The sequence below is a fragment of the Perissodus microlepis genome, chromosome 3 (genome assembly GCF_051167445.1).
Source record: "Perissodus microlepis isolate ML-2025 ecotype Zambia chromosome 3, ASM5116744v1, whole genome shotgun sequence".
Classification (NCBI taxonomy): domain Eukaryota; kingdom Metazoa; phylum Chordata; class Actinopteri; order Cichliformes; family Cichlidae; genus Perissodus; species Perissodus microlepis.
Window position 1 is genome coordinate 29813400 of NC_140463.1, and position 24792 is coordinate 29838191.

The window sequence follows — 24792 nt, forward strand, 5'->3', positions numbered from 1 at the left end:
TGAGTGCAGATGCACAATGAACAGTTATGACCCAGTAAGGTAAAGCCTGAATTATTCTCAATATGTCTCAGTTTAGCTCGATTTTTTCCCTCACTCGATCAGAGGCACTTGCAATTCTCAATGGAAGCCTCTTAACACCAGGAAGAAAAAAAATATATATATTTGAGCTGTGCAGTAAAATATATGCTTAATTTCCTGCTTATTAAATCCTGGATGTTCTTATCGGTCTTTGCCACATATTGGGGGTAAACAGAAAGCCCCCTGCCCTGCTCGCATGCTGTGAGCGTTTCTAAATCTATTCTTCATTCACATGAACCTTCGAGTTCCCCTTTTCTTATTGAAATCAAAATATTACGATACTAGTCGTTTTTTAAAACCGAAATCATGATTTGGGGCCATTAAATAAATTTCTATATTACTAGACTGTGCTGTGCGTTAAGGACAGAGTCGCTTCAATACGCAGAACCTCAAAAACTGAGTTGGATTTTTTTCTGAGAAAGTTGTTGTGCCCCTGAATGTTGTTGTGATGAGGCCATAATTTTGTAAAAAAAAAAAAAAAAAAAAAAAAAGCTCATAGCTAAATAAATAAATAAAATACATGTATTTTTTAAATGTGTGGTATCTACAAAATATTTTATCTGCATAGCTTTAGTTCAGAGATTTTTAGCTTCCAGCCAAAAGCAGCTGTATCCTGAGGATGGATGCAACAGCAGCAAAACACGTGTTTTGAAAATTTAATCCGGTGCCATAGTGTCACAATCTCCACTCTGAAAATGACCAAAGAGTTAAACCGACTGTCTGAATAGGCGTTCCGGTTATTTTGTCCACCCCCTCAGCCTGCACAGAATTGTCTGGTCTTTTGTTTATGATATGGATGGTAAGCACACTGCACGCTGATAACACACAAATCTGTCACAAGCACTGAGATGAAGCAGCACAAAGTGAGGTTACAATTTGTTTTCCATTGGCGATAAAGCGGCTCATTGCCAGCGCCCACTGTATATGCGCGGAGCCATCTTTTCACCGGTCTATTTTCTTCTGCCAGCTTGATGTTGATGGTGCAGCCTGTAGTTTGTTGTGATTGTGAGATAATTTCAGTCGCGGGCGCAACTGAAACACTGGATGGAATTTCCTCTTTACAGGTGAAACGTGTCTGAAAACAGCGCGGAAAAAGGGGGGCATTTTGAATGGGATTATATAATTATAGTTTTGCCGTGTGTGTTTTTTCTTATTTTTCTTATCCGAAGCCGTAATTACTGCGCACAGCCATGGGTCGTTACTCCTTTCAGCTGGCCTAATCTCACACAGTATGAATAGAAACTGTCAATCAGACGCTGCACTCAGCGGAGAGACAAGAGGGGACTGATTGCTGCTGCTGCACAGCAACACACACACACACACACATACACACACACACACACACACACACACACACACACACACACACCTTCTTCTTCCTCGTTGTCTCCAATGTTTTGCCCTCTCTGTTTTTACTGGTGCGCCACTAAAACCCTCCAAAAAACAGATTTTTCCCTCCATATTCAATTTTCTGAAGACTCCTCATAGCTTGATTTCTTTGGGTGTTTTTACGAAACATTTTCATGTTTCTAATATGTTAACAAGTACAGATTATTTATTTATTTATTGGCTGCTACATTTGATGCCTAATTGTACCCCAGTACTTCCATTCAGGCCTGGCTGCCGACTGACACACCTGCTTGTTTAGACTTTTTAGAGAGCGTTAGATGGATGGACACATGCATGATAGAGAGATCAAGACGGGGACAACCCTGTGTTGTTAATAAACAGTGAATGTGCACAAACAGTGGTTGCATGAAATTAAAAGACACGGCTGAATTTGTGCAATAGTAAACAGACCGGTCCTCTTCAAAAGATGCCCCAAAACAAACAGGAGATACAGTGTTTTGTTTCACCTTAAATGCTTCATATCAGAAACATTTACTGTGGAGATATAGGGAAGCACTTAAATGCTCCTGTACATTTAAGAACCATTTGGATGCTTTTTATATGTTGATACAGCATCAATTTACACGCGTTTAATACTGAAGTGGTTCTGTGTAATGTTTTTATTCTAAGTGCCCTCATTCGTAATTTCAGTTAAGATGGATTTTTTTTTTTTTTTGCAATGTACTGACTTTCTTAAACTTTCCTTTTGCGCTTCATTTTATAGTCTGCACTCGTCACTATTCATTAAATGTCGCTATCGCATTGGAAGTATAAACTAATGCATTATAAAAACAATAATCTTTTTTTAGAAAGTTTTTTTCCTTACGCAGTGCTGATCTGAGTTCAGGTTTATCCTGAAAAAACAACAACAACAACAACAACAAAATTCCCCGACTTTTGTTTTTTTAGTATCATCATAGTGAGATCCAGATTTAATCTCCTGAAATCTCACTTACATTAAATCAAAGCGCATATTCTGCGTCACATGATACCGGTGTTTACAGCCACCCAGACCTGCGCACTGTTTGGAAAAGCTCGTGCCCAAAGGCCAAAAGAAAAAAACGCTTTATTTGCACTATTCACCCACTGCCTCATCTGCGTCCCCACCACCACCACCGCCACCCCGTGTGCGGATTGCGGCCTCGTGGAGATGAATCTGATCAATCAGATCAATCAACAGAGATTACTGTAATCCCGGAGGTCAGTGGGAGGGCACACATCTCACACAAGCTCTGCGTAAACATGTCCACGTGTAAGAATCCATGTAACGATTTTTATTAGAATTGTTAGAGTTTTCACTTTAACTTCATTTAATGAGCAAACCTGAGTGTTGCCTCTGTGGAGCCATGCCAAATACAGCTATGTGAATATAAAAAACGAGTGAAGCTTTTATCACAGTTTAAAGGGGAAAAATCTCCCACTGGAGGATTTCAAACGAGGACATAAAAGGCTGCACGAGCCTCTTAGAAACTCTTTTAAAACAAACAAAAAAAAAAAACAAAGTGCGTTAGATGTCACAGACGAGCCTCCACGGAGTTCCCGTTTGTTCGGTAAATGTGCGCGTGCAGTGTGTGTGAACGCTGCTGCTCGTTAAAAACGGAGGCAGAGGAGCTCTGGCCCGTCGAAGGTTTCTCTACAAAGTTTTTACGTACAAAGTGGAGGAAACTAACTTTAACAAGTGGCCCACAGTGTAGTGGTTTACACAAAAAAATCCCTGGTTCAGTCCCGGGAGGAAAAGACCCGCCAAATAAAACCTGTGGAGTGACGCTCTGTAGACAAAGTAGCCTTCTGCGTGGCTCTAAGGTCAAACTGTTTGAACGAAATGTACCTTTTTATAAATATGAGTTCGTGTCGGTATTGAAATGCGAGCTTACTGCTCTAAAATCTTCTTATTTTATTTATTTTTTTGCCCGTGGACTACTGAATATAATAATAAGCATGAGAAATACACAAAGTTTAATTTTAGATCCAGTTTCCCCCGTTTAAAATCTGCAACAACAAAAAGAAAAGAAAGAAAAAAAAATCAATATTTTTTTAAACGGACGGAAAACTTTTGAATATAACGCCACACTTCAAAGTTACACAAACTACACTATCGTTGTGGTAATGTTTTAAATTAGAATTTCACTTGAAATTAAATGAGTTTAACTAATAATGAAATTAAATTATTATTATTAGAGTTTTACAGCATTTATTAGAAACACACAGAAGATTATCAATGTGATCATTCAGAGCGCTTGTCTGGTGTCCTCATAGTTTCTACATGTTGCCTTTTGGTTTCCTCCACGGGATCCAAACACCGCTGCTGCTTACACTGGTCCAAACGTGACCACATATGAAAACAACTAAAGTTATGTTAGTTGTGCTTCTGTCTCATCACCGAGTATTTAAAGAACTACTGACTCCTGCTTTTGTGCACGTCATTATTCAAAGACATGAGTTCACTTTAACAACAGGAGTCTCAAATGACAAAGAAAACAAGAAAGTAGAAAATCACAAGGTTATTAGTTTAAATGCAGATCCGTGCAGCTCTGCATTTTTTTCCCCAGACTACTTTTTTTTTTTTCAGAGAAAGAAAAAGTTAAAAGCGAGCTGTGATCTCAGTCTTAGGTCTAAAGGCTGTTAGTCCTTCTTTTTTTTTTCTTTTTTTTTAATGATTTTTAGTTTGATGCGGCAGCATCGGGGCTGGCGAATCCGGGTTTAGTTCACGACTACAGAGGGTCCCAGGAGCGCAGGGACCTCTGTGATCTGAACACTGCGGACTTTCTTCAAACTTTTTTTTCTTTGTTTTTGTCCCCAAAGCAGCCCATCAACTGATGAGAAGAAAAAAACTATGAAGGTCAAACGTAAACAAATTAGAAATGCGTCAGTTTGGTGTTGTGTGGACGTTTGTGGGAGGGTTGCGACCTTTGAAACTGCGACTTTACGCAGTTGCAAGAGCGGCGGTTATTTAAGATTGGTTATATAATGTTTGGAAACGAGCCGGAGAGGAATAAAGGAGAGAATCCACAAAATCCTCTCCTGCTTTCTCACGGTGCTGCGTCCGCGTTTATTTATGGATTTATTTATAGGAGAAATTCCAGTGTGGAAGTTTTAAAGCGGAGCGTAAACTCAAGAATCGGGAGTAATGGCACATCGTCCCGGTTATAATTTTGACGCAGGCCTGCAGGTTGTTAAACAACTAAACCTGAACACGATGAGAACTTTTGTTGTTGTTGTGTGTGCACAGCCTGCCTGTAGATGTTGAGATAAAGTCTCTCTCTAAAAATATATATATTTATATTATTTATATTTCTACTTCTACACTTCATTTAATAGGATTGCTGTGTTGTCTGTTGTGTGGATGCATGCTGCTCTGGGATTAATAAAGTTTCTCTGAGTCTGAGTCCTGACAGACATATATGGAAATATGAGGTGGATGAGACTTTTTCTTCAACCTTTGTAATCCCATGTATTCAATTAAAATTATAACTGAACACAGACAAAAGTATTATTATAATTCTAGATCATGATCCAAGAAAAAGAAAAGGAGTGTAGTCTGTACTATTTGGGACATTTACAGTAAAGCACTAAATCTGACTAAGAGGAGGATGTCATGAGGTTTGTGTTGGACAGAAACATGAACTGAAAGCTTCCATGAACCGGTTACAAGTACATTTTGTGTTCAGTCTCATGCGAAACTTCTCCACAAAGATCCTGTAATGTCGAGAACATAAAGTAACCCTAAATCATGAGAAGATTTCAAAAATCATCTAAATTTTTTTTAGAAGGTAAAAAACTTTTTTTTTCCTACCCACTGAAGTCAAATAAAGAAATACTTTGTGTAAAAGACTGAATAGACTTTCTGTAGGATATCTGTTTGTGCAGTGACAGTGGACACTGCCACCAAGCATTCTTGAAATGCACTGACAGCGGACACAAAGAGCAGCCAGACTCAAACATGTACATTTTTTTTTTATTCATTTTCAACATTAAAAATACAAATCAAACATACCGGGAGCAACAAATAAACTGCTACATTCCTGAAACCTATCGAGCACTTCAGCTTTACACTAAGATGGATCTCTGACCTATCGTGCACAAACAAACATCAAAATAATCTATCCAATCTTTACTATACCCACAGCGCGTGGTCTAATAATAAGAAAAAAAATTACACGCTAAATTGAATTCTTTAAGGCTGAATGCAACCAACAACAGAACAAGTAACAACAAAAACATGAACATTAACCAGCAGGAAGGAGATGTTAGGACTTCTTTCAGAGGAGATTATAAAGAGACGGCAGTGCAGCCAGATCATGGCACTTGATCTTTTAAGCACAAATGTAAGTTAGCAGAGCTCCCTCTGATCTGCAGCTGCACTGTGAAGATGGCGCTGGGACAGAGAGGTGGTGGAAGTAGTGGTTTGAAACCTGCAAACTTCCAAAGTTTACGTGCTTCCAGTTTATGACCCCAGATGTTTGAGTCCTGGGTGGCTCGGACTAACACTGGCTAAACCTGAAAACTGCTCGGGTGACAGGATGCAGACGGATGAACAACGGGGAGTTAAGAGACAAACGGGATGTGGCGATGAAAGGCACTTTTCTGAAGGCTTCATGAATTAAAGCAAGAGATTGGAGCTTGAATAGCTGAAAGGAAAAAGCCCCTCAGAGACTTAAATACCAAAGGATGGTGGTCAGTGTGTGTTAAAGCACTGCTTTAAGGGTTGATAAATGGGTAAACTGTTAAGTCTACACATGGGCAGGAGATGGTCCATGTGTAGGGAAAAGTTTGGGATAAAATAATGAAAATGTTTTTAAAATGATTATTCGATAATAATATAACAACAATATTTAAACAAATTCATCAGCCAATTCTTTCACCCCAGTTTAACGCCCTTAAAACAACTACAGGCTATGCACACGTACACCGAATATTTGATTCGATCTTGTTTTGGTTACACATTTGTTTTTAATTTGGGGAAAACTGGCGAGTCAACAACATCTGTAGCTCAGCAACAACAACAAAAAGAAGAAGAAGAAGAAAGAAAGACGAGACTTAAAACACGAGAGGTAAACGTCAGATTTTGATGTCAGCTCCTCTTAAAGAACGAGAAGGAGCTTTTAAAGTACACACACCTATCACACAGAGTGAAAACCAGCTTAGAAAATCCTGACATATGTCAGCAGATCAGTGCCAGATAGCAGGAGAGCAGGTACTAAAGCATCACTTTCCCCTCCCTCCAGTGTGGCGGCTGTACATTCATTCCTCACCTCCTGAAACAAGCCTATGTTTTATTTTGAAAGGCAGACTGGGGAAAGTGAAATGTTGGGGCAGGTTGATTCAAATACAACCGAAATATTAGGTATACCTGCTGAGATGGGTTTAACATGAACACTGAAGATGCAGACACATTTTATATTTAGGTCTTCCTTTAAATAGAGAACACTGCAGCACAACTGGTAAAAGATGGCCTTCAGATTGGAGCAGTAACGCATGCAGAGCTCTTTAGCACCCCCGATAGTCACACAGAGATATTGCATGTTAAACAATGTTCCTAATTTGCTCTTGTCCTCCCTGAATTGCGCAGATTAGAGCCTTAATTTAGGGTCAAGCTTTTGAAGTCGTAAATGAGCCCTTGTTTACTCCTAACTCTATGAATCCAGGTGGGCTTCGCACATCAGAAAAAGACTAAAACTGAACCACAAGTAGTTGTGAGGCTGTGCTGATTTACAGGCAGACGCTGCCCTCTAACGGATGAACAAGGAAAGCACAACAGTTGAAGACAGAAATGCAAGAGGACTTAATTACATGTTCCTTCAGAGTGAAGGTCAGAGCTGAGGAATGTTTTTCACGTCTCAGGATGAAAACCATTTCTGAGGTCCAGTGAACAGTGAATCACACCACAGGTGGAAAAGCTGCACAGCCCGTGGCACTAATAGTGTGTGTGTGTGTGTGCGTGTGTGTGTATTGACGGGCAGCTCAGGAGGTTTCTGTTTCTTTCTCTATCTGTGAAAATGGCAGGTGTGTGAACTTCTGTAGGCGTTTGTGGATGTGTGAAACAACTGGGAACAGAAGGCTGACATTTAGTCAAATCCCTGCCAGTCACTCTGCTCAGAGTCGTACTCGAGCTCCGGACCGATGCAGCGAACGCCTTCTAGCAGCATGGGGGTACCATGGTGACGATCTGGACAAGAGGCAGAGAGACAAAAAGAAATCGTTACTCTAATCAGAGCGATTCTTACATTACAATATGAACTGTAATGAGAGATTAATCAAGGCTGTCGACCGCTAAGGGCATGCTGGGAAATGACCTGCTTCACTAGCCTGAATTTACTGTAAGAGGCATTGAATGAAAATAAATAATCTATATGTTAATTTAAAACAAAATAAATACAGATTCTGATCCTGCACATATTCAAGACTCTTGTAGCTTTATTTACAAACCTAAATGTGATAAGTCAATAGTTATGAGGGAAATTTACACTTGAAAAAAGTAAAAAGACCTTTGATCATGTAGTATGGCCCAGTGTTCAGGCTAGGGCTGCCACGATTAGTCGACTAGTCACGATTACGTCGACTATCAAAATCGTCGACGACTGATTTAATAGTCGATGCGTCGTTTGAAGCTTTGTAAGATCCCAAAAGACGCAAGAATTAGTAGGATTTAAGAGTGTAATAACGGACTGAAACAGAAGATGGCAGCACTGCATGTACAAGGATGCCAGCTGCCGTTAAACCCCGAAGAAGAAGTATCTCTGTCCCAGAATTCATAGCACAGCCCAGCTCAGTTTCCAACAATGGCGGCAGCTAGTTAGTTTTAATATTACTCTTTCTGGGTCACAAAATAAACGTTTAACATATTTTCAGGCAAGAATGTAGCTGTGTAAACCTCAAATATCTGCTCAGCTTATCAAGACACCACATATTTTCAAAAGCACTCCGACGTTTTCGGAGCTCGATAGCTAGCCAGGGACAAGGCTCACTAGAGCGGTGAGAACACCGGACTCCTGGCAAATCGTTTTCAAACCCACCACCGTCTTTCGCTACTCAGGTTAAACATATATAAGTCACTGAGATAACTTAAAAATGTTATTGTTTGGCTTTTTTTTTAGTATTTTATTTGTTCCTGAGTAAATCGGTTTGGCTGAGATTAAAGTTATAGTTTTTACACAGCTGAATAAACGTCAAGCAGACAGCTGATCATCAGAAGTGTGAGATGCTCCAGAATTTACTCCAGTGTCCTGTTATATTTTAGATAGCAAGGAGTTTATTAAACTTCACCGAGACAATCTGCAAATTTCATTAAAATTTAATAAACTATCATCTTGTCTTTATTTTTAGTTAGCACATACCTTAAACACTTAAAGCTGTAAGCTAATGATAGTTATATAAGAGCAGATGCTGCTGGTGCAAAAAGCTGTACGTTTTAAGTCCAATGGATGATGATCTGATTAGTCGACTAATCACAAAAATAATCGGTGACTAGTTGACTATCAAAATAATCGTTTGTGGCAGCCCTAGTTCAGGCATGAAACTGGTCTGCACATAAAAACTACAAATTTTAAATATTAACTTTAAGGCTTTTAGACGTGGAGGCGGCTCTTTGTGATTGAGCATAAGAGTCGATATCCGGCCACTAGATGGCTGCAGAGTGTAAAATCTGCAGAGAAACAGGTCCGAATTTCTGGACGTTCTAGTACCAGGAAGCCTTGTGCTGTTAGTTTAGAGTGGATGGCGTTATGAGAGTGGCTGTCCCAGCACGAAGCCTGAATGACCTAAAAGTAACAAATTTTATTTCTCGCTCAAATTAAAGAAACATTGGATATCTATAACTTTTTCTTTCTGATATCTCTTCCTGTTTAAAGGGAGTTCTCCCTTCCCACTACTGCCAAGTGCTCCCTCATACAGGACTGTGTGATTGCTGGGGTTTCCTCTCTAATACTGTAGTGTCTGTACCTTAAAATATAAAGTGCCTTGAGGTGATTGTCACTGTGAATTGGTGCTGTTTGAATAAAACAGAACTGAATCGAATGTGGTCCATGAACTAAATCAATTTGAAACCCTTCAGCCACTGAAAGTCAGGCACTGGAAATGTCTGACAGGAGTCAGTTATTTGGAGCTACATTACAATCTGACAATAACCTTTGATGGCATGCTCTGGTGCAATAACAATAAAACATCGTCAGCCTATTCCAGCCACACCTTTGCACATTATGAACAGTGTTTCACAACATCAAAGTATTTGAGCAAACAGAGGTAAAAAAGAGAGTGACATATTTTCCTTCCTTTAACTCTTGTTGTAGAGCATTTAGAAGTGGAAACATGACCTGTGAGCACTTGGCTTTAAAAAGCTCAGGCATTGGTCTCAAACTCGTGTATATAATCCACGATGTGCACACGGTGTGAGAGAAACAGACTGAGCGGCTCCTTTAAGGGAGGCAGCCCCCTCCTTCACCCCCCTCCTCCTTCTCCCCTGAGGCATCTACTCTACTTCTCCACAGTCCCTCCCCCCACCCTGCAGCAGCAGGCGCATGCTTTTTTTTGTGACTGCAGGATACACATGCAGCAACGCATTGGTGGTTCAGTGGTAGAATTCTCGCCTGCCACGCGGGAGGCCCGGGTTCGATTCCCGGCCAATGCAATTCCTTTAATTTTTTTTCCCCAGCCCTAATACTGCCAAAATTACTGCCAGAAGTCTGTCGTAAACTTTAAAATACACAGCTGAATGTACAGTTACAAAGCTTAAAATTTTCACAAGTAACACATGCCCCTCCACTCTGGACACACGATATATGTCCATGAAATAACTAAACTACTCATCCAGGTCATCATAGTCTAAGGAGCTTGGAAAGAAAAGCGACTGGACTTCTTTAAGTTGCTTGAAGACGTTTCTCATTCGAGAAGCTTCTTCAGTTCAAAGGGTCAAATGGTGGAGAGTCCCAGATCAAACTACTCCCACACGTTTGCGAGCTTTTCTGCAGCCACTCCTATTGTTATCTTACCTACTTGCAACATGTGAAACTCACTAATCTGCTTTCTAACAGTACATGTTTTGATCGTCACCGGTGAGTGGCTAAAGACTTAAAGCACTTTGACATCAGGTGATTCTTTTTACCATACTGTTTTGGATACACCGTTTTTTTAAGGTATTAAGAAATAACTTATATGGGCTCCAACAAACGACCACCTTAAGAATAGATGAACATAAAAATAACTAGCAGTTCAAGCTTTCATCATATTAGAGTAAAATATTGGGAATGTCTATTACAGTTTCCCTACAAGATAAAATCACTTTTTACATTTTAATAACTAACTAAAAACTACCATTAGGATGCTTCCTATCAGCCTCACTGGATATATAATAATTAACTATACATCAGATAACAACCATGTGTATTTATACAAGACTAAAGGCTCAGCCTGCAGCTGAGTTGTATTATACTCCGTCACTGATCTGATGTGAGCGGTACAGCTGACGTAGCGTTTAATCCATTGATCTGGTTTTCATCCAGGACTCAGTTACACACAAACATCTGAACAGATGTTCAGGCCACATTATGAGGATAAAAATAAACACTAAACAACACAGCCATCATTCATCCTCAACTACGCAAGTACCACACACACACACACATGCGCACACACACACCACGTTCTGCTATATTTACACAGACACTGATGGAAAAAACACACTGCGCACCCCCTTTAACTAATTCTCCATCTGCTGAGAGAAACGCCACAGACTAATTCAGTCTCACTGACATGGATTGAAGAGGAGGATGCAAATTTATTATTACAGCCTCCGCGCAGCAGGACAGAGCAGAACAAAAGATTTATGGATTACAAGAGCCATATTGTTTCTGTCGTATCCCTCACCACAGAAAAGGGGACTTTTTAAAATGATTTTGAAAGTTTTTGTTTTTATTATTTTAAAAAATTTGTCCACAAAAAAATTTAGCCTTTCTTTTTTAGTGGTTCATTGTGACTTACTTTGGTTGTTGTTTTTAAAAGTTATTCAGACCCAAAAATTCAAAGTAACCAGCAGGTGGCAGCAGCACACCAGAAACAAGCGACCTTTGGGCTTATCTGTTAGTTCTCCCTTTAAAACCAAAGAAGAAATGACTGATCATTTATAAATTAAAAAGTAAAATATAATGAAAATACACTCACAGGACACTTTATTAGGTACACCTTACTAGAACCGCGTTGGCCCTCTTTTTACCTTCAACATTGCTTTAATTCTTCATGATTCAACAAAGTGCCGGAAACATTCCTCCGAGATTTTGGTCCACGTTGACATGACAGCGTCACACAGCTGCCGCACATCCATGATGTGAATCTCCTGTTCCACCACATCCCAAAGGTCATGTCTACATGGATAAAAGCATCGAGCTGCTACAATGTGACTCGCTGAGTAGGCGCTTTCATTAATGCGTCCTTGAACAGGTGTACCCAATGAAGCGGTCAGTGAGGGCAAATTCTGATATTATGTAGTTTGATCATTTAACTTTACAGGTCATTTAACAGTCTGGGAGAACTACCAATTATATATTAATTATCAAATAAATCATTTATCAATAAGTTAATCAGGTATTTATGTATTTTACCTCATGTAAGAAGACATGGAAGAACAAACAAAAAAAAAAAAACACTTTTAAGAACCACTTCAGATTTTAGAAAACCTGTGGAAAATGTATGATTTGTTTCCGCAGGTTTATGAAATTTTATTAATCAAATTAAGTGATAAAACTAAACCAAATGGCTCCTGGTCAGTTTGTCCTCTACACTTAATGAGGTAAATCGTCTTTGGCCTTCCTTCAAGGTTTTATGAGCCTTAGCAACTAATCTATGGAAGCCTTCCAGTCATTTCAGTTTAATAAGTTCCCAAATGATTAATGGTTTTATAATAGAAAGTCTCACGGGCATAGGTAGTCGTATGGTAATGTCTGAAAAATTAATCAACTACACAATGCCTCAGCTATAAAAAAAGAAAAAGGTCTTTTATAGGATACAATGTGGTGTATTTGTAACTATTTATACAGAAGAAGCAGACAAGATTATATTATCACATATATGTTGTTAAACACAACCTTACCCATGACTCTGGCGTGAACTTTAACTCTGACGCAGACGTCATCGTTGGTCTCGCTCAGCAGCATCACCTCCTCACACAGAACTCCCTCGTGCTGGGTTATGTACTCGCACGTTATCTTCAGACCTCCTGGAGAGACATGCAGGACAAAAAATAGCAACAAAGACAGAAAAGAGAGTAAGTGTCCTCTTTATTGGCACGTTTTACTAACGCACGCACATCTCTACTTTATCTTCTCTGCGTGAGATGTTTTTCATAAGGATAATTCGAGTGTCAGACAATCCAGAACAAAATGTCAACGGGATGGAAAAAAAACAAACACAGCTGACTGATAAGCACATGAATACACACACACACACACACACACACACACACACACACACACACACACACACACACGCATACACACGCACACACACACACACGAGACAAACATAGTAGCACACCTGTTAACATAATCAGAGAGGCTGAGAGTAATATAAAGGGTGTGACGATTAACTGAAAGTAAAGGTCAGTAACCTGCTTCAATTACAGGCATGCAGTCGGCATGACTCCCAGAAACCTCTGACCCATTTCAGCTGTTTTATTGGCCAGGAGAAGCTCACGTTCATGCTAGCAGTTAAAAACTGTCTTTTTTTAGCCCACACAGGTGGCAGATGTTTAGGGTTTACCGACTATTGCGGCATGACGGGCGGCAGGAACACAGAGAAACACAGGAAAGCGTCTGAAAGTCAGATCTGTTCCTATGATTTTTTTTTTTTCAAAGAAGGATCTCTGTGCTGACATGAGCTGAACTGTCTGCTGCTGTAATCCTCAGCCATCTGGAACTCTGCAGCCTGTGACTGTGCTGCCGAGTTACTTACTTTTTAGCTTAGCTATGCTTTCGAAAAATATGACTGCCACTATCCTTCAACACAGTCTGAACTCTCTGAGGCAGTTTTCTTGTAATGTCTTCAAGTTGGAATAGTTCTTGAGGGTTCTTGAAGGACAGTCAAAACCCTTTTTTGGATGTTTCTGCCTTTTATTATGTTCTCTGTCAACACACTGCGTCAATAATGTTGAGTTACGATGAATTATAATCTGTTTTTTAATGCTGTTGCCAATCAGTCCATTTCCAGTTGGAACTGCACAGTGGATCATTTTGCAGATCAAAATTAGCCGAGGTGGAGGTGGCAGAAAGCAGATGTAAGAATTTCACTGGGAGTGACAAGAATGGACAAGATTAGAAATGAGTGCATCAGAGGGATGGCTCAGGCAGTTTGGTGGCAAAGTTAGAGAGACAAGACTGAGATGTTTGCACATGTGCAGAGCAGAGACAGAGGATATATCGGACAAAGGGTGTTGAAGATGGAGCAGGCAGGCAGGAAGAAAGGAAGACAACAGTTGAGGTTCCTGGATGTAGTGAAGGACATGCAGAGGGTTGGTGTTGACAAGGTGAGGTGGAGGAAGATGATCCACTGTGGCAATTCCCTAAAAGGAATCGGCCGAAGAAGAAGAAGCATGGTGTTAATAGCAATTTAATGTCTATGACAACAAAGAGTATAAAACCTCAGCATTGGTGCCCTGGATGGTTTACCTGTCTTGTGATCATTCACTGGAGATAGGTGAGATAGTTGGTCAGTGAAAACGTGTTACAGAATATGAAATGTCTCATTTTTCCCTACATTTTGATATCAGGTCATCTTCTAGCCATGATTCCTTCTGGGTCAAAGCAGTTTTCTAATATGATCATAGTCTGAGGTGTTCAGTTGGGAACTTTTTTTTTTATGAGATTTTGATATAAAATGACTCAAATGTATTGTAAACACAGTACCAATGACCTTTATACCACAAAAGGTCTGCCTGACTCACAGTTTAAACAGGAAACTAATGACTGTAAACTGTGCAAATGCAGCTTGTTTTACATATACTGACTGGGAAAGAACAGGGCTTCGTGTCACTGAAAGTGAGGGCTGAAGGATGGCAGCTGATTAGTTTAACAAAATAACTATCAAAATGTACCAGCTTATCTCACAGCTTTAGATAAGCATTTAATTGAGTTTTTACCCTGTATTTCACCTCTCAGGCAACATACATGTGAGCTGTTAGTGGAAGACATTTCCTCCATTTAATTGAGATTATTGTAACTGTAGTAACTGCTCTGCTCCCAAATTACAGAACGTATGATAAATCATCTAATCTACAAACATTTCTTCTGTAGCCAAGCCTCTGCTTTTGGTGCAACACATTTTGTAGTTAGAATAATGATAAAGGTACAACTAACGTCAATAGCAGCCTGCATGCAGATCATTCTAGTAACGCTACTCTGTGTTGTTATTATGGTTTTTTCTTCTTAGCATCAGCTTGTTAAACGCCGGTAAGTCTGACAATATTACAGAGTCTGGTCACTGACTAAAGCCGGATTTATGCTCCTGCTTTTGTCTCTGTTAGCTCTCAGAGAGAGGGATCATGGGAGTTCAACCAATGCAGAGGCTACAGAGGTACACTCGACTGCAGTCCTCCAAAACCAGACAACACAATGTAAACCTTGTGCGATGTACTCTGGAGAGGCTACAAAGCTTTGTATAGCAGCGCACAGGCTAACAGGGCAGCACCATGGTGAGACCTTAACAAAGTAATATAGTACAATATAGTCATACGACTCCTAAAGGGATCAGCCAAACAAAGAAAAAGAAGATGATATTATGGTTTTAAAACCAATAGGAGTATAAACCCACAGCATTGGTACTAACATATTAGACTTTAGGCCAGCCTGTTGTGCAGTCCTTATGCTATATTCACTAATCTGTTACTACTGATTTGGTTTTATTACCTAAAGCGAATCTAAAATAAACACATCTGACATAAAGACTGCACTACATGAAAAATGATTTTCCCATTTTTGACTTTTTCAGTAATCATTAAGCTAATGTGTTACATAACACTGATCATGATGGACAAATCCCAAACCAGTGACCTAGTTTAGCTCAAAGTCATCAGTCAAAAGATGCAACACAGACAGGCATTGATCATTTGAACGTAATTACAAATTTACATTATTATTACTTTTCACAATTTTAATGGAAAACTGTTTTTTGTTTTTCCATCGCTCGTGACCTCACCCTCTTGTGCCGGTGTGATATCAGTGATCCGGAGGTGTGGACCGGGTAGCGGCGCTGGACACACATTTTTACCCAGAGCTGGGATCTCAGGCAGGGTGAACACTATTTCATACCGGTGCTGTGTCTTCAAGAAGCCGACCTGTAGAGAGGGAGAAGAGGTTTTAAACAAGAGTCCAGCACAGATTTAGAGATGAAGGCAAATCATTTTGTTTTCTTTCTCCTTCCTTTATTCAGCCGCATCAAAGGGAAAGAAAGGTTAGCTGAGCAGAGATGGTCTATATAGAGAAGAAAGTGGTTGAGCCGTGCTCTCACATTTCATAGTGTAAGCCTATTACGGGTACATAAAAATGATTTATTTTATGGATACATATAAGCGCTCCACTACCGGGCTGAGTTTTCCTTGAGAGAGTCCTCTAATTGAAATGATTATCTATGGCTTCAGTGATTGTAATCCCATCACCTCTGCCAGATTTTCATTGTAGCCTGATGGGGAAAGAAAACCAAATTACCCTCTGAATTTCACTCAACTCCAAAATCATTTTAGTGATGCTAATCGCGCGTGTGTGAAGCCTTCAGCACTTATTCTTCTACTCAAGTATGAAAGCCATCAGCTCCAGCACCCAAACAACTTTAGCACCCAATGATGGTGGACATTTAGTATAGCCAGGATCAAGTGCAAGAATTGCAACAAAAGAAAATTAACACATTTGTTTGATTTCAGTACTTTTGAAACAAAAACAGGCAAACAGAGAATAATTTTATGTTTTCAAATGTGAGAAATTTAGGCTTTTCCAAGTTCTAATACAAACAAGTTCCACATATAAACAACGTACATAGCATCCAGCAACGTGTAACTGCCTGAAACTTGCATTCCTTCCAGTGGCCAGGGGAGACTTTTCTAACTAAAGTCTATGGGAAAATTATTCTCTTCTAAAGTGATTTATGATCTTAGTAAAAACACTTCAATGACGACTTTATGCTCTTTCAAAGTTGAGCTAATTTCAAATCTTAGGTAAAACAGTATAATACTCATTTTTGCAAATGAAGGTCCCATTCAGTGTAAAATAGACAATAATCCTACCATCAGTATACATATAGCATTAGTTCACAACAATAGTCATCTCAAGGTGCTTTATACTGCAGCATAAAGAGGTTAAAATATTACACAACATTATTTTTTACGCAAGTCACTACAGCATGAGCATACAGTATCAACTGGTTTCTAAGTCAGATCCAATAGTGACTCATTACGTATAATTTAACCCTATAAACCAGATGCTACATCCATCTTCTTCATATATTTATTCTTAGGTTTTATTATATTAAAATAAGAATGTATTTATGATTTAGACAGCTGCTCAGGTACGTACGTAGCATTTTCAGTGAGCAAAACGTTTCGGCACTCATCCAAGTGGCCTCTTCAGACTGTAGTGACTTACTTAAAAAAAGGATGTTGTGTAATATTTTAACCTCTTTCAGACTGAAGAAGTTGCTGAAGAAATTATTAGCTCTGGCTTTGGTGATTGTAATCCCATCACCTCTGCCAGATTTTCATTGTAGCCTGATGGGGAAAGAAAACCAAACTACCCTTTGAATTACCTCATCCAAGTGACTTCTTCAGATGGAAGAAGTCACTTGGATGACAAAATGTGTCTCCCACTAAAAACGCTACGTCCAGATCAACAGACTCCACTTTTGGGGATTTATTTAACTGGATGATTGACCATGCATCAAGAAGCTGCTCAGATAGTTTAGGAAGTTTAAGAAATTTGAAATTTTGTCAAACGTTTTCATTCTCTGACAGTTTGTGCACTTAGCATGAGGCCACAATCACCATCATCAAATGCACTGATGGGAGTGGAAAGTTCTGCAAAAAATCTACTAACCACTGTGACCAGATTTCTACAAAGAGCAGCACAAATCAGCAGGTCAAAAACAAGCGGAACCAATGTGGGAGTGAGTACTGTACTCGCCAAATTGTTACAGGGTAAGCACAGGTTTTACACCTTAGGCCTAGATTATACTTTGCAGGATATGAATACAGTTAGCTGGAGACCCGACGGTGGAGTAGTCTTTTCTGTTATACATGTTTGATTTCTGCTATGTTGGGACTCTCTTCCTCCCACCACACTCCACATTAGGTTCAGTTCAGTCTGCCATTCTGATAACCCTCTGCAATAAACTAACACCCAGTTACAACTATCACAACCACAAAAGCTGTAAAATAAGACATGCATTTTTTCAGTGATAAATTCAGTGTTATTTGCAATAACTAGCCTACCGCTATCCTCATGTTTGTGTGATTCATTTGAATACCCTCCTCCCAAAATTGTTGTGCACTGAAAGGGAAACCTCCACCCAGTTTAGTTTGAAAAATATTCATTGTGCCTCTTTATAAAATCTGAGCAGCAGATCTTCAACACCAAAAGAACATTTTGCACTGATGCTGCCCCCAAATCTGGTCCATAGCGACCAACTGAAAACATAAAACTTGGTAAAAGATCTGTGCATATGACAGTGTAGAGTCAGTCAATTATCCTGCATTTTATGCTCAAACCTGAGATAAAGAGTATTATAGTTGGCATAGTAAGTGCAAGACAAAGCTGCAAAAAGTTAGTGTGGGATGATATAGTAGTAGAGATATAGAAATAGCAGTCTCATATTAAGCAAAGAGAAAAATTCATGAGGGGGAGTCATCACAGCAAGTGGTGAAGAAAGCCATGCAGAGGAGACGAGACATACAGAGATACATCGAGAGTGAGCGAGAGAATGAGACAGCAGGGCCATGCAGGCACGGAGAGATAAGCGTAAAGACCCTCCAGCTAAAGCTGCAAACGACATTTCCAGCCCCACGCGACCCCTGGTTAAAGCAACGGGCAGAGCAGAGGCTCCAAACAGCGCTACAGAGACAAGAGGGAATGCTGAAGGAGCGCTGCATAGAAGAACAATCGTTCTGTGAGCGTAGTCCCACGCACGTCCACACACTGTGAAATTCAAATTTCAGGCTCCACATTAAAACAACAAAATACAGAGTTTAGGCAGGAAAAAGCCCAACCAAACAGTTGGAAGTGAAAAACTCAGCGTGAACCATTTCAGTTCATAAGAAAAAGAAAGCATTCCTGTTTTTGGTATTACAATATATCATGTGTAACACTGGGAGCGTTCACCCAAAAACAATGGTGCGATTCAGCTGGCTGACAAATACCACACATTTCAAGAACTCGTCACCCCACTTCACCAAGACAGTTCAGTCAGTACTTATGAACACACAACACTGACTGCTGACTACATGTAGAAGCAGGAAACGCTTACTTGGAAGACATCACTTATGAGAAGAAAAAAAAATTCTCCGTAGACTGAGTGAGCCACTGACTTGCAAAGATTGAGCTGTAAGCTATTTGTCTGGTTTACATTTGCTTTATAGCTGCTGGCAATACTTACATAACACATAAGAAATACATTTTTGCTGGACTTCAAAGGGCAACTCCATAGAGTCAGCTTCATTTATTCAGAGTGCCGACATGCAGCTTAAGCAGATTATACTAGGCGCACTCAATAACTCAATCAGTTACCAGAGTAACCAAGGTTACTGAACAACATATAAATTTACACTGCTATGTAACCATTTCAGTCAGTGCTCTGACTATATAGAGCTTAATATAACTGGAAGTAAAAGTGTTATATACACAAATCTCCTATGTTTCTGTGGATTTGTTTGCACTTGGATGCACAGGGGTTCTGGTTGTAAGCAAGAATTGCTCATTTACATGTCCAAAACTACTAGAGCAACCTTTGCAATCACTTCAGTTGTATCTTGGTTCAGAAAGGGCCTTTTAAGGAGTAAAATGGGTGAGTATGATCAGCCCATGCAGTAAAGTTAAATGGGTTCCTTTAAGCTATGAAAACAGCTGGCAAAAAGTTGAAAATACATTAATGTAACTTACTGTAGGAAAGGGGTATTTTTTAGCTCCCGTTTTAAACCACCTCTTGTGATTTAGTCCAATATCAAAGATCAGGTCATTTTATGTTGCAGAAAAATGCTGTTAGGTACTATAATCGTTCTGAACCTTTGCAATCTACATTACAAACGTTGTCGCTTAGAAGTTGAGGGTGTAGCACACTTCTGATTACAAGGTGTTTGCACAGGTCGCCTAGTGCAACTCAGATTGGTGCAATCATTCAGTTTGGCAAAGGGCTGCAATCAATCTGAATCAGTCTGCGCCAATGAGCCAATCTCCTCTGTGACACTTATTTACATTAGGAAACTCGAGTTGGTTGTTGAGCACCGATTTCAATTTGCAGTTAAATCACCATCCTGCAGCAACTACGTCATTATTGGTTGATTCTGGTTGGACTGTAAATGTAGTTAATGTAAATTTCTCTTCATGTAGTTGAAAAGGGATTTGTAATTCACCCGATTATGACAAATAGATTGCACATATTTGCCAACTTGACTCCATTCAATCTCAAAGTGATAGCAGACTGACCATTAACTCACCAAAGTCAATGTGAAGCTGGCAACTTTTTGCGTGTGGTCACAAACCAGATCCCTGGCTTCAAAGCAAACATTTAAAAGGCAAGGAGACGGCAATTTGCACAAAGTCATGAAAATCAAAATACTATTTTCCATGCTGGGAATGTACCATTACAGTGTACAAAGAATAAATATGTCAATTGCACCAAAACTGGTTAAATAATGTCCATTTACACTCCAGTACTCTCCCATAATTTGTGTTCTGCCCTCTTTATTCCCTACCTCATCCTCTTCTTTTCATCCTCCAACACATCAGAGTCAATGGTGTTCCCTCTCTAATGGTTAAAAAGTTGAAAAGGAGTTTGTCCTTCCCATCTTGTTCATGCTCATCTTGTCCTAATATTGTAGGGCCTTTATGTGGTCAGCTGTGTGGTTTGGTGGTGGTGATTAAAACTGTGCAAAAGATCCCCAGATGGAGACAAGGAGAGACAAACGCAAGGGTCGCAAGTTAGTCTAAATAAATGGGAGGAAGGTCATCCGGTGCAGAAAGGGCAGATAAAGCTGCTGTGGAAAATGAAGCCTTCATTATACTCTGCTGTGGACACAGACAACTGCAGACCCAACCGCTGAGTAGTCTTTCCTGTTAGATTTCTTTGAAGTTTGCCACCTGGGGCGCTTGCACAGTTGGTGCATTGTAATGTAAATTCTAACGAGTCCGTGCGGTCACACAAAACAGGAAGGCGCACGTTCTCTCCCACTCACCGTCTGATGGGGAAAATGACGTTTGGTTAAAGCTGAAAGTATAAACAAGGCTTAAGAGAGGAGCTAACACTACCGCTTTCATTGTTCATTCATTGTTCATTTCATTGTTTCATTTTCCTTACACAAAAAAGTCTGTATGTAGGCAAAATCCTTGTGTTCACCTAATTACTGGAAGGCCCATCTCTTTTAACTCTATTTTGGTCTCCATCAGCTCCTGAGTGGAATAAATGGCTCTTTTGTAGGTAAATTCCCCCTGTGTATTAAACAACTGCCACTGCTGCAGTGTTTATCTTGAAGAAGAAATCTTTAAGCGTCAAGAGTCAGCTTTTGTTTGCAGATGTGTTACTACAAGAACAACCTCTAACAACAAATCACTTTTTAATATACTAAATGTATTAGTTCCACTTGAAGCTAAAAACAGCTTTTCCTATTTTCATCTTCTTATTTTGTGTTAATCTTTCCAGCAGACAACCACACACTCTTCACTAATTAGCCTTTAATCTGGTTACTTAGTAATGAGATTACTGGTAATCTGCATGTAGAACCACTAATGTTATGCAGAACAACACCTCACCTTATGCACTACAGAAACTAAACTTCATAAACACTTTAAATTTAAAAACGTGTGGCTTCTTCAGCCGGTCTTTGCAGCACTGACAGCTGCTCATTTGCATCACCGCGGCTAAAATTTCTGTGCAGAAACACTGAATAGAAAATCTGCCCGACCCGCACCTGACACATGGACATACACAATTTGTGAAATGTAAATTACCTTCATCAGGGCTGCATTCATACAGCTGTTGGATGCAAAGCACTTCCATCCCACGCACGCCCACTTCTTCAGTGGTCTGTCTGCAGGGATTGGCACCTTCCTTCTCACCCCCTAACCAGTTCATTAGCGATGCCCCCTCCACGAAGAGCCACGAAACCAAGCTCACAATATTCTGGGCCTGCACTTACAGAGCTTTTAGAAACACAAGTGCACAAACGGGCCGATCTGTGACTGAGAACTAAGTGTCTGCAGTCCATCCACCCGCTCACACACAACTTTTAATCACAATGATCTGGCTGTGAGTGAGAGTTAACACTTCAAGAGCCTTAGTAACATGAACTGAACTTTAAGAAAGACATTTCAACTTGGTTTCTGGTAGGGCAGTTATCATCTGAGGAAAGCATAGCATAGTCACACGCACATTAACAAACACACTTTTGTTACTGCAAAATTAAACGTATGCGCAAGTTAAAAAAGAGATCTGTAATCACTCATCTTCCTGCTTTCCTGGGTGCTCGGCTGTTAGTCTGTTCTTTACATTGCTTCCTCTTTCCCACGTTGTCAAACTCGATGCTGACATCATTACTCTAGTCCAATCATCTTCTTACCAGCCTTCTTTTAGCCAATCAGCCTCCACTCTCTGCTCTGTCATTCTCCCCTTCAGACTTCAGACAACCCAAGCCTCCATCCTTACCACAATCAGTGTCTAGACTACGGGGGTCCTGTCTAATAGCCAAATACATTAATTTTTCCATCTCAATAAATTTATAACTTTTTTTTAAATTATTATTTTTTTAAACACACCTAGAGGAGGAGTTGGAGTTGGAGTCCTGCAGGTACTGACTCATCAAAGCGTCAGTGACTTTTACACACCAGGAATCAGCAACCTCGCTCTGTAAATGGTCTTCCACTTTGTGCCCCAGTTGTTGTGGTTTTTAAACACTTCAACTTTGCAATAATACCAGGAAGGAAATCTCATAAACTGACTTGTTGCAATGGTCACATCCTATTACAGTACCATGGGCTTTAGAATGGCCCATTCTTTCACAAATGTTTGTAAAGGCAGACTGCATAGCTAGCTGATGGGTTTTATACACCAGTTACACTTGTACGGTGGCCCTGAGAGGTCAAATGCACTGCAGCTAAAGTAAACAACAGTCAAAAGAAGAACACTGAATAAGGCAGACAAAACAGTGCTACTCCCAGCCTACCAACAGCTGCATCTATGAGGTGGCTGTACCTCAGGTGGTAGAGGTCACCTATTAATGGGAACGTTGGTGCTTCGATTCCCATCTACTCCAGTCTGCACACTACTTCAAGATACTAACCCCAAGTTGCTTGCTGATACATCAGAGCAAGAATGCATGTGAATGTTAGATAGAAAGCACATACAGAGAAGCTTTGAGTGCTAAGATGGAGTAGAAAAGAGCTATATAAGAACCATTCCATTTACCATCTATGGAATCAATTCAGAAATCCTAGGTGACTTTGCTTTCTTAAAGTCACAAGTTTTTCAGAAAACTTGACCTCTGGCCCCTGAGGTCAGATTCTCGTAGATGCACATGTGGTATCAATTGAAATTCCTACGTTGCTTTGATCTTGAGTTACCGATTTCACGACTTGGTTGTTGTGTTGCCCACCTGCTCGCCCATCCATCAGGGTTACAACCCCATCTGACTTTTACGGCTGAGGGGTAACACGTAAAACCACAAAAAAGTGCAAAGTTTCAGATAGTAATTAAGAGAATTACCAAAATTATTACAATTCATCTGTAAGGGAAACATGATGGCTCTAAATTTCATCTACATGAACTGCTCATGGTTAACTAGTGAAGGCTGAAACCTGAGATGCAGGCTCTTTTTACCAGAAAAGTTTTTCCCTTTAATAAACCTTGTTGGTAACCTCTGTGTTTTATAGCTCTAATGTTGTGGGAACTAAGTAATTATTTCTCTGTTGTCACCATCACGTTGCTGCAGCCGCTGTATGTTGACAGGGGTGGTTAGGTTACTATAAGAAGCCAGAAAGTGTCTAAATAAGCCCAAGTTTAAGTGTAAAAGGCAAGGACAAACTTGCCTATTCAATATAACCCAATGTACTCCTTACTACACATTCAATATTTTATATATACATTAAGATAATAGCTGCTGGCTAGCTGGCTAGTAAGTTGTTACCCAGGTGGCTCACAGTTAAGCTAACACAACGAGAGCAGGAAATAAGACTTTAATTTAATTATTTGAGTCATGAGTGGTAGGCACACAACAGTAGCATACATGCTGTTTTTACTCCTCCTGTTTTCATCCTGTATGTGCTTGCTGTTGGTTGAGCTTGAAGTTCCTGCTGTGCCTTTGAGAAGATACAGCGGATGGTCAGCTTCACACATGGATAAGGGTGTGGGGGGAAAAAAGTCCATCTTTGCTTGCCAATTACACTGAATTGAGAAAGTCGACCACTTTATCGTGTTTTATAACACACAACAGTTTTCATTCAACATCATAATATGACTTTGTGACTTTGGGTTTGATTATTTTGGGACACATTTTATGAACCTGCCCTAACACCAAGAAAATAAGAATCAAATTTATGCAGCGCTTTCTCACTGCATCCACCTCTTTGTTTCAGAGTTGACCACAGACACTTAGCCCAAAACAAGAATCTTCATACTGAAGTTTGCAGTTATGAATCTGGAAAGTTACACTCTGAAGACTTTAAAGGCACCGTTAAAAAAAACAACAACAACATGAGAAAAAAAGATAAACAACAACAAATCTGTGACACTACTTCAAAGTGAGATGTTATTTCAAGTTGCTGTTTATGTTATTTTAAACTTATTTACCAAAGAAAAAAGAATGTTGTAATAACAAAGATACATTGATTAGTGAACAAACTGAGGCATTCTCATAGACTTAAAAATTAATCCATTAAAATTACATTGGGGAGGGCACTTGTTTGTGGAAGCCGCCAAATTGCCCTACAATCTTGATTACAGTGTCCCAGATGGACATCACTCTTCTGCCTAATCACGTTTCATTTATGTGACTAAAGACCGGCTACATACATAGTACGCCTTATAAGTCACTTTGAATTTAAAGATCACCCCTGACCTTAGGTCAAAGGTGATCTTTAAATACTCGTCCACAAGTTT

At 39.8% G+C, this 24792-nt stretch overlaps 1 protein-coding gene and 1 non-coding gene across 3 annotated transcripts in view; one reads left to right on the top strand and one right to left on the bottom strand.

Moving 5' to 3' along the window:
- Nucleotides 1-5401: 5401 nt before the first annotated feature.
- The window catches only part of adisspb (adipose secreted signaling protein b), a 41348-nt gene continuing 21957 nt past the window's right edge, over nt 5402-24792 (bottom strand). For both annotated transcript variants that reach the window (XM_084923949.1, XM_084923948.1), the window contains exons 4-6: nt 15643-15781; nt 12545-12670; nt 5402-7633 (exon numbers count right to left, since the gene is read on the bottom strand). In XM_084923949.1, the coding sequence (XP_084780075.1) occupies nt 7533-7633; nt 12545-12670; nt 15643-15781 (366 nt within the window). In that variant the 3' untranslated portion in view covers nt 5402-7532. The remainder of the gene's footprint in view (nt 7634-12544; nt 12671-15642; nt 15782-24792) is intronic.
- trnag-gcc (transfer RNA glycine (anticodon GCC)) lies at nt 10020-10090 on the top strand. Its single transcript has one exon. It is a non-coding gene; the product is annotated as a tRNA-Gly (tRNA).